Source organism: Octodon degus, unplaced genomic scaffold (assembly GCF_000260255.1).
Source record: "Octodon degus isolate 3935 unplaced genomic scaffold, OctDeg1.0 scaffold00273, whole genome shotgun sequence".
Lineage (NCBI taxonomy): Eukaryota > Metazoa > Chordata > Mammalia > Rodentia > Octodontidae > Octodon > Octodon degus.
Window position 1 is genome coordinate 1108436 of NW_004524849.1, and position 8443 is coordinate 1116878.

Here is an 8443-nt window from a genome sequence, read left to right on the forward strand (position 1 = left end):
ATTGCTTCCTTTTCAATTTCATGGAAGAGTTTGAGGAGTATAGGGACTACATCTTCTGTAAATGTCTTGTAGAATTCAGCTGTGAATGCATCTGAACTTGGACTTTTCTTTGCCGGTAGATTTTTAATTACATCTCGTATTTCATTGGCTGTTATGGGGCTATTGAGAGTGGTTATATCTTGTCGATTCAGTTGTGGTAATTTGTATCTTTCTAGGAATCTGTCCATTTCTTCTGTGTCTTCTATTCTGTGGAGTAAAGATTCTCAAAGTAACTATTGGTAATCTTCTGAATTTCCACTGGGTCTGTGGTAATTACACCCTTTTCATTCCTTATTGCTTATATTTGAATTTTTTCTTTCCTCTTTTTGATGAGGTTAGCTAGGGGCTTATTGATTTTATTTAATTTTTCAAAGAACCAGCTTTTTGCTTTTTTAATTCTTTGAATTGTTTTCTTCATCTCAGTTGAATTAATTTCTGCTCTACTCTTTATGATTTCTTCCTGTCTTTGCGCTCTGGGTTTGTTTGGCTCTTACTTTTCTAGTTGCTGAAGGTAATATTTGTACTATTTTACAGATAAGGAAATCTAGGTGCAGGGAAGGAGTGCCCACAGTTTCTCTCTTATTGTAACCCTAGCCCCACCCTTGACACACCAAGTGTCCAGGCCAGGAGCTGGGGAGGAGAGGAGGTGAGGAGATCTAAAACCTGTGTGGGGCTTTGTACACTGCAAGCTGTCCTATCCAGGAAGGGGGTCTTCAGTTGGGGGGAGGCTGAAAAACTGCTTGATGTCTCAAAGGGGAAAATTTTCATTAATCTCTGAATTTACACAAAAATCAGGTGAAAATAGTGGTGAAATTAATCTTAGGGGTTGCCAAATGGTCCCCAGTTGCTCTGTGCTCTTTAGGATCTCCAGACAGGGCTCAGGGTGTAGTGGGGCTCAGCAGGTAGGGCCTCCATGACTTTCCCCTGACTCAGGATGCCCAATCCTGGCCATCACAGAAGACCTAGGGTGTGTGCTTTTCATTTTCATTTTTTATAGAAGCAACCACTTTGGTGTGGTAAAAGAGTATTCTTTTCTCAGCAGTCCCTGAATCCTGTTGGTTCTGACTGTTCAAGGGGAAACTCAGGTGGGTATCCTTAAGTGTCCAAAGATCCTTTTGCTTTTCTTGATGTGCCTTGCTGTCATTTGTTCTGCTGTCCTGGGAAACTCAGCACACTTGATTCTCTAACTTTTCAGCCTGGGATATATTTATTATTCATTCAAGTCCAGGCGTAGGCCTTAGAATGGCAATGACTTCCTACCCTACTTTAATTTAAAGTTGGTTAAATTCATTTAGGGTGAACAGTGTAAAGTGCATGTGTGAGCCCTAAAGGTTTTTGTAATTGGCATGGAATTCTGGCAGGTGCCAAATCTGATTGTATCTCTTGCTGTTGGTTTATTAAAACTGGATCTTAGAACTGTAATCATCTTTTATCCTGACACTGATCTTCCGTTATGATAAATTCCCAATGGCAGGCATGCTGTGAAGGGCTCTTCCCCGGGGTCCTTACCCCCCCCCCCCCCCCCCCCCCCCCCAGTCTCCACTGTCCATAAATCCAACTCAACCTCTGGCGCTACTCACAGACTGGCAGAAGCTCCAGGGCCACCGATGTCCCATTTTCCATACTGTCAGGCGCAGCAAAGCCCCTGTCAGGGGCTTCCCACCCTCAGCAGCCAGTGACTATTTGTCTTATCAGCTTGGGTGGTGGAAAAGAAGTCCAGAGAGGGACAGGGGACGGCCTGGCATGGTTTCTAGATACCCAGGTATCCCCTAACCTTATCCTTCATCCTAAGGAACAACTTCCTGGTTTCTACAGCTGCTGCTTTTACTAAGGTCCCTCTGACTTAATTCTCCTAAATTCACAACAGATAACAGAAGTGTTTCTGGCCCTCACCGCCCTTTGCTTCTTTCAGTCAAAGGAGAAGACTCGCAGGCTCGCACCCCCGTCGCACACATGGTTCTGTTTTGGCACCTGGTAGCCATCAGGAAAACCTGATAAACTTGAAAGGGTTGTTTCTCCATCCCTCCAGAGCTGGAGAAATGATTTCATGCTGACTTGATCCGCGGGACTGAAGAAAGGGAGAGTGCGCTCGCAAGCACAAACAGGAAAGCCTGACATCACGGAGCGGCGTGGGGAGGAGTCTGCCCCTCCTTGCCGCTCGCCGCGCTCCCTTTGTGGCCGAGTCGCGCGCACCGGCGGCGGCGGCGGGCAGCGCGGCGCGTGTCTGTGTCTGCGCCGGGCCGCTGGGACCCGGGCCGCGGGCAGCGCCCAGGGCTGAGCTCGGCGACGCTGCGCTGGCCTTGGAGCAGGGCGCATCATGCGGCGTCCGCGAACCGGAGAGAAAACTGAGAATGAAATTGCTTTGGCAAGCTAAAATGGTAACGAGAGCTCTCTGCCTTCTCCCCAGGCTGCTCTGGAGGGGAATCTTCTCCCGCTTTCCCTGGGCGGGTTTTGGGCTCTCGGAGCGAGCGCAGCCGCCTTGATCCGATCACGTACTTGCGGGCTGAAGCTTTCTCACTCTGCTTTGTGTGCCTTCCTCTCCGCGCGTCTTCTGCCCGAACAATACCTACTTTCTCAGCCTTTGCTTTGGGGTGTCTGGGCCGCTCCTTGTATAGAGAGGAGAACTTTGTAGGGAAAAGAGCTGTGAAGTCTGGGTGAGCCGCGGAGCGCTTCTGCGTCCCAGCAGCCCTTTAACCCCGGTCTAGGAGCTGGCGACATGGAGATCCAGGGGGTCGCTGCAGAAACGCTAGCTGAAGTTGCATGATTGTGTGTTGCTTTTTCTGCACTTGCCAGATTATTTTACGGAAATAAAAACGTCCACCACCCCCGCTAACTTTTGGGGTCCCAAAGCAAGAGGGCGAAAAGACTCGCAAAGCGTTTCACTTCCAGAGGCGGGAGGACTCGGCATATAAACACTTGTTTGTGTCTGAGTTTGAAATCTAGTCTGCTCCCATGATCGAGCCACTTATAAAGTAGAAACTTTTTCGACAAATGAGTTATTTTTCTTTTCACCAAAAAGGGAAAAAGTTAATCAGGACTAAGCCACAGTTTTGTTATGAAGAATAAAAGTCTTTTTAAAAATTATTTCAGATACGTGAACAGGTCTAGGAAGAATAGTTGAATGGAAAATCTCAGAATCCTGATACCACAGGAAAGGGCCAGGGGCCACGGCAATCTCAGCATTCCCCTTACTGCAATATGTCTTGTATGGCTCTGATTGGAATATTTATTTTGAACAGCCCATCTTGTGCCCTGAGTGCTGTTGTAAGCAGCAAAGCAGCTGGGATAGATTGTGGTTAGCAGAGAGGAAAAAAATCTCTTTCTTTCTCTTTATCCCATCCCTGGCAGAGCTCGATTCAGGACTGGGGTGAAGAGATAGAGGAAGGAGCTGTTTACCATGTCACCCTCAAAAGAGTCCAGATTCAGCAGGCTGCCAATAAAGGAGCAAGATGGCTAGGGGTGAGTAAAACTGGACAGATCCGGGAACTTGGGAACTTCAGCGTCTGTTGTTCTGTGAATATCATTATTATTTAGCAGAGGCAGGCTCCCTCCCCGCCCCCTGCTTCTCCTGTGGACTTAGAAAGGAAACTACTCATAACCAAGTGTTTGCACTAGCTGTGGAGGGCTGAGTTTTTGCTTGATGTCTTGCAAAGCATCTTCCCAAGCTTTGTCAATAATTCAGAACCTCTCAGAAACATCTTGAAGTATTTGGCAAATAGACTGGGAGTGGAGTGGCTGAAAGTGACACACAGTAACAGACCAGAAAGCAGTGCTCTGTCAGACAAGAGCCCTAAGCTGCTCTGCCCAGATGGCACCCTCTTCTCGCCCTGGCCTCCACCTAGGATGCTCATGGCCTCCCTTGTGCCTAGAATGCTCAGAACACTAAGGGTATAGACCATTCCAAGCCTGCTCTCTTTGAGGGGGTGGCAGATTTCCTATTGTAAGCTCCTTTCTGTAGCCCAAGAGGAGGCAGAGGCATTGCTAAAGCCCACAGCTTTGCATGTAGTGTGTGTGTGTGGGGGGGGCGGGGGGGCTTTGTAAAAAAATGCTGCTTCTATAAACATGACTCTTTTCCACTGAGATTTTGAGTATTGGGTAGGGTCATGTGAGTTCTTAATTTGCCTACTAGATCTTTCAACACATCCCAAATCAAGGCGCTGTTTGAAACAGAAAGCCTGGTGATGGGATTACTGCCTGGGAAAACATGAACATGTGGATAAAAGAAGACACTCTTAATCTGAGATAGAAGTCATTCTGGGGTAGTGCAGTGAGAGGGATGGAGTATGCTTTTTCCTGGTCTAATTCTAGTCACTTCTTGGGCAGTGGGGTTCTGGGCATCTTTACTGACTTGGAGTTTCAGGAAATTCAGAATGTTTGGGGTAGCACTCAAAACTGGAATGTGATGGAGGGCAGGAAGCAGAGCTGCTCAGGACCTCACAGTAAGAGGAGAGGCAGTGTGGAACTTGCATGTCTTGCTGTTGGCAGGGGGACAGGCCAGCAGCCATAACTTCCTCTGTGGAGGGTGGCGCTGGCCTCTCCAGCTGCTTGAATGCAGACCTTCCTATAGCTGTACCTCAGCCTAGATTGCATCCACTAGGGCAGTAAATTTAGTGACCTTGAAGGTGTGGTTGGGAAAGATAGGACCCTTTCCAGTGGAATTAGAGCTCTTCACTTATTGAGGAACCTTCTAAAGTTAACGATGTGCATCCCAAGCAGGCCTGATAGGGAGAGCAGACAAGTCATCGCTTCGTTTTGGTGGTTGTGTATAGGTATTTTATTTAAATGTAGTATTGATGTGGTTTGGCCTGACTGGCTATTTCAGAATGATTCACAGTTTCTGAGCCAGTTCTGCTGTCAGGTTGCTCACCTCTTTTTGACGAAACTGATGTTGCTTGGGTGACAGTTTTAGTTTTCAGCCAAATATAGTGGCAGTGAGTATCTTTTGGAGCATGGAGGGGTTCAATCTATAGGTCTTGTACATGTAACCTATCATTCATTCACATATCCAACTATTTAATAATTCATACTGGGTTCCATGTTTTTTTTTTCTTCTCTACCCCCCCTCTGTGTTCTTCAGTTTATACAGAGTTCAAAGGTGGTTGACTGTGGATTTAATAGTAGATCTAAATGCTGAGAATCAGAATAATATTTAAAAAAACAAACTTGGTAGTAGTTGATAGAGGAATTTTGTGACTTAGTGGTCCTATCCTGCTTCTTAAGAGTTTGTTCTTAGAGCTTTTCACCGTGATACTACTTTTTTTTTTTTTTTTTTAATTATCTTAGGTGTCCTCTGAAGCTCTGTTTTTGTCCTTAGAAATTCCAGACTTAATTAAATGTGACTTAACCCACCAAGCTATAGCAATTACAAAGCCTTTCTCTTTAGAATAAAGTGGCTTCTCCATTGTTTTTCTGCATTCCAGGAATGTTTTCAGAATTCTTCAAAGTAACCAGTTTTAGAGATTCAGGTGAGGTGGGGAAATTATTGCAGTATGACAACAATCTTATGAGGAAGATGGCATTATGAAATTCTCTCTCTCTCTCTCTCTCTCTCTCTCTAGCTAATATCTAGATAGGTAAAATTGTGTGCCAGCATCACACATCTAGGAAATTTTGATCCAAATGCTTAACTCTTTGCTGTTAAGAATTGCTTGGGACTTTAAAGCTGTTTACACACTACTAAAAGAGAACATTGACTTGAAAGAACATGGATGCTTATGGTAACTTTACCCCTAAAGGTCACTGGTGGTGTAGGCCTTGCGACCTGTGGGTTTCTGGTCTTCTTTATGCTTTGCAGAATAAGCTTGAGCTACAAACTGAGAGATGTGCTGTGATGGTGTGTATCCTATTGACAAGCTCTGCATTTTGGGTGTCTAAGGTGTGGTACACTAAAGACATGCACAAGGTTATGTAGCACATGAGCATGGGCATAGACTTGTTATACATCTGGAATGTTATTCAAAAGCCCAAAAGATGAAGTACAGTGGTTATGTTTTCTAGCACTAAGATCTCAAACCGTAGTGAAGATTCACTTTTGAGAAGTATAGGAAAATAATTACACATACTCATATGTGAAGTATCATATAATCCAAAATATTTAGGTCATTCTTAAATTTATTTCTGAAGTTTTGTGTTTAGTTGACCTCTTGAAGTAAAGGAGGGTGTCCTTCATTGTAACATAACACCACAGCTTGGTTTACTTATACATGCAGCTGTGGCCTTGCCCATTGGCAGTGAGGTTATATTGGTAACTTTGAAAATTCAGATATTATTGAAATGCTGACCCATTGTTCCTTTATAATAACATCTTAGGCTGGGATAATTTTTACTTACCTATGCCTCTTATAGAAAAATGGCTCCAATTATGTCATAGAATCATAAAATCGTAGGATTTGGAAGAGACATTGAAATGTAATCTCAGCTAGCCACTTAGACACTGTAGAGTGTCCAATGATTTTTAGAAGGGTAGATAATCACAACTTGGTGTAATTTGTCTTTGATCCCAGGATTGTGCTTAAATATCAACAGTGATATATAGAAATAAGTTAAGAAAATACCAGTCTTCTCTGGAAGCAGGAAATGTATGATTTTTAGGAAGAATATTCAGAGGAATGAAGGAATAGGTCAGATTCAGGGCCTAGAAAAGTATTTCAAACCTAAGAGAAATGCAGCGTGTGGATATTTGCTCCTTACACAGGATTGTTGGTTTGAGGCCAATGCTGGGGGAGTGGATAGACCAATGGACAGCCAGATAGCTTTTCTCAGCGCATCCCCTCCATGATCCCATGCTTCTGTGGTGGCACTCCTTTCCCTGTGTCCAGTGTTCATCACTCCACATCAGCCTGTGTCCACTTGTTCCCATGTAGGGTTTTGGCAAATTCTTGTTGGACTGAGTTTAAAAGCCTGGTAACTAGGAGACTGGTAAGATAATGAACAAGCACCAAAGAATAGACAGCACAGAAATACAAGGAAGTGGAAATCTGGACAGAACTTAGCATTTGGGTGACTTGCGGCCAGTCAGTGCTTATGTGAATGCAATGGTAAGAATCAGTGTATCTAGTCTGAAAAGCTGACTCAACTGCCGCAGCAGTTGGATTGATTGCACCTAGCATTTCAGGGGTGTTGCGAGCCATAAGTACACAGTCTGTTGAGTTCTCAGCTAACTTCACTTCTGGGAATCTTCTCTGATCCTCTTAAGTCTGGATAAACTGTCCCTTCTGTGGATTTTGGAGCATTCTGTATCTTCCTGTCATGCATTTATCTCGCTCTGTTGTAATTGTCTGCTTATTTGTATCCCCGCTGGATCCCAAACTTGCAACTTAGTTGGCAGAAATCCAATCCTTGTTGAATGAATGGATGAAGCTTCATCTTTCTTTGAAGACGAATATTATTTGATAAGAATAAATGTATGCTTGCTTCTCATTTAAAACTAAATCAGCCTGAAGATAATAGTTTATAAAGAGGGCTGTAGGAGTAAGCAAGTCAAGTTGGTAATGATTGCAGTTGTTTTGTTTTTTTCTAGAACAAAGCAGGACACAAGGGTAGCAATTATTCATTTTAATAAAAATTCCCCAATGTCTTTAAAAACCAAAAGGTCCAATTTGCTTCTTGCTGAACACAGAAGAAAGAAAGCAGTGCATTGAGTTGCAAAGTGTTGGCATGAATTAACTTTGTGTGGTTTGAGAATGCAGGAGTGGGATTTTAGAATTGCAAAGAGATAAGCTCTAGAGGAACTTTTAGTTTACAGTTGGTCATCCTTGTTTTTATCTAGGAAAACAGGCCTTTGAGTTGTGTTATTCATATCTGTTGGAATCTTTAATGTAAGCTTTAGAAATTAAAATTTTGAATTTAACAACCTTCTGTAAATAACCAACTGGTATTTTTCATTTTGACCTTGGGAACATGTTTCTAAAATAATCCAGAAGTATGGTAGCCTATCCAAATCAAGAAAATGTAAATTTGACTCATTTAAAATATTATTATATTGGTGCCTTTCAAAATCTGTTGGGATTTGTGTCAGAAATATGTAGCATGTAATCAAGAATATCCAGTTCACAAACTAGGGAATACATGACTATCCCTAGCAGATAATAACAGCACAAGTGTAAAATACACATTAACTCTTCATGGAAAAGTATATGTTCTGCTAAATTAATATCATAAACATGTTTCATTCTTAATTCTATGACATTATAAAAAAAGTCTCCTACAGTTTTAAATTTTAAAAAATGTGAGAAGTGAGATAAACAGTAAATCTTTCACTTCAGCACTTGGTTGGAATTTATCACTGCCCTATCCCACTTATTTTAGTTTCCTTTGTTCATGGCACACATGTCCTTTTAAACTTCCCCATCTAAATCAGATTCTCTCTCTCTCTCTCTCTCTCTCTCTCTCTCTCTCTCTCTCT

At 43.0% G+C, this 8443-nt stretch overlaps 1 protein-coding gene across 1 annotated transcript in view; it reads left to right on the forward strand.

The window, feature by feature from the left end:
* Rgl1 (ral guanine nucleotide dissociation stimulator like 1) overlaps positions 1–8443 on the forward strand; it is a 291802-nt gene that overhangs the window by 152128 nt on the left and 131231 nt on the right. The window contains exon 3 of the mRNA XM_023706870.1: positions 3388–3498. Coding sequence (XP_023562638.1) covers positions 3388–3498 — 111 coding nt within the window. The remainder of the gene's footprint in view (positions 1–3387; positions 3499–8443) is intronic.